We start from the raw sequence: 2,005 nt of genomic DNA on the forward strand, positions 1-2,005 counted from the left end.
TTCTTATTCACCCCAATCTGATATTAAGATTCAAAAATATCAGAACCTATTCCATCTTATTGTAGACCAATCTGATCTTAAAATTAAGCTACTTTCACTTTCACAACTTTCATTCCGACCTTATCTGATTTAATGATAAATCATAATGAATCTGTACGCGACACCGCAATATGATTTAAATACGTCATATACGATTTTATAATTTTAAATTTTTTTCCAGAGCTTTAAAGATTTATAATGACAAAAGCACCCCACCAGATCGCAAGAACGGGCCGAATCAACCAATAGAACACAAAGCATGCCACCATTCTCCTTCTGTGTGTGGTGAATCCAGTAGTAATGGAGATTGAACACAAGACGGGGAGAGCACAAGAAAGGGGATGGGTGAGAGGTACCATTATTGGGGCCGGAGCTTCAGGAACAGTCAGCCTCGCCATGAACAGCTCTAATGGCCAACTCTGTCCAGTCAAATCCGCAGCCGGTTTTAGTGTGGCTCTGCATAATGAGTATCAGATTTTGCAGCGTCTGGATTCTCCATACATTGTACGTTGCCTGGGGCGCGATCACAGAGTTGAGAACGGTGTAGATGTGCACAATTTGTTCTTGGAGTACATGCCAGGTGGCTCCGTAGCGGATCTGCTGGCTAAATTTGGAGGGCGGCTGGAGGAATCCGTGATCAGGGCTTACAGTCGTGGCATCCTACGAGGAATTGATTACCTCCACAGGCAAGGGATTGTGCACTGTGATATCAAGGGCAAAAATGTTCTTGTGGGTGCCAATGGTGTGAAGCTTGGCGACTTTGGCTCTGCCAAGAGGCTTGGTGATGAGAAGAATGGCCAGGAGGCTCTGCACTTGAGGGGAACACCTCAGTGGATGGCTCCAGAGGTGGTGAACCAGGTGGAGCAGGGGCCCGCTTCTGATATTTGGTCTTTCGCCTGCACTGTGGTTGAGATGACCACTGGGAGGCCTCCATGGAGCTGTGTTTCCAGTGCCCTCGCCGCGATGTATCGGATTGGATGCACAGAGGAGCTGCCTGAGTTGCCTGCGTCGCTTTCACCTGAGATCCGGGATTTCCTAGAGAAATGCTTTCGGAGAGATCCTAAGAAGAGGTGGACCTCTGCACAGCTGTTGAACCATCCTTTCTTAAATGAGGACTGCCCCGCCATGGAAGCAGAGGAGGCCCTAAAGGGTTCGGGATTCCCAATTAGTCATTTGGATTTTAAGAATCGAGTATGCGATTCCTACTCTTCTCGGACCACTCTCACTCTGTCACTTAGCATCGCGAGCTCAACTGAGGAATTCAATGCGGAGGTCAGTATATCAGTTGAGCAATACCCAAGGACTTCTCCTAGGGACAGAGTGATGGCACTGGCCGCAGCTTGTAAATTTGAAGAAGTTGCTAACAGGCCTAATTGGATCACAAGCCCACATGGTCAATGGATTGTTGTGAAATCTTCACGTGACTCTCCAACTTCAGCTAAAGCTCTGTCAAATTCGGACATTTGTAACGGCTCCTCCATGAAAGAGCTTCCATTCCAAAAGGAAACGTATAGTGCCAACTTAGAAGCTGTCAATTGCGAAGAACTGCAGACCAGATGTGAACTGGAGGAATGCTTGGAGTCTTCGATCTCTGCAGCCCAGCCTGAACATCAATCATCTTCGAGCATTTCTGCCGAGACTCTGCACCTTGACTGGTTTTCAATGACGACAGCATCCAATTTGATTAATGAAGCTTGGGACATCCTTAGCTTCTGGTGATCCTGAAATTCATAACTTATCGATAGTAGGAGAAAGGTTTTGTATCTTTGATGATAAGTGGACCTTTGGCAATCATGAAGGAGCAGTTTGTTGCCCCTCTTGTAATTGTATGTACAGTACACAAATTTGCCATATACGTATGATAAAGGGGCAATTGTACATTAGCTTTAATACTTAACCTTGTATTATTTATTCAAAATTAAATCCAATTGAGTTTATTTGGCTACATCTCTGTATGAATTTCTCG

At 45.4% G+C, this 2,005-nt stretch overlaps 1 protein-coding gene across 1 annotated transcript; it reads left to right on the forward strand.

Moving 5' to 3' along the window:
- The first annotated feature begins 339 nt into the window (after window positions 1-339).
- On the forward strand, window positions 340-1,758 carry LOC149171205 (mitogen-activated protein kinase kinase kinase 20-like). The gene has a single exon (XM_089425883.1). The coding sequence runs from the start codon at window positions 340-342 to the stop codon at window positions 1,756-1,758; it is 1,419 nt and encodes a 472-aa protein (XP_089282009.1).
- The last annotated feature ends 247 nt before the right edge of the window (window positions 1,759-2,005 follow it).

This window comes from Pinus tabuliformis, chromosome 4_2 (assembly GCF_031772625.1).
Source record: "Pinus tabuliformis cultivar Carrire ecotype Pingquan chromosome 4_2, CPIR1, whole genome shotgun sequence".
Classification (NCBI taxonomy): domain Eukaryota; kingdom Viridiplantae; phylum Streptophyta; class Pinopsida; order Pinales; family Pinaceae; genus Pinus; species Pinus tabuliformis.

Excerpts from the sequence above, each read along its gene's own strand:
- LOC149171205 (XM_089425883.1), top strand. The coding sequence starts at position 340 with ATGGAGATTGAACACAAGACGGGGAGAGCACAAGAAAGGGGATGGGTG.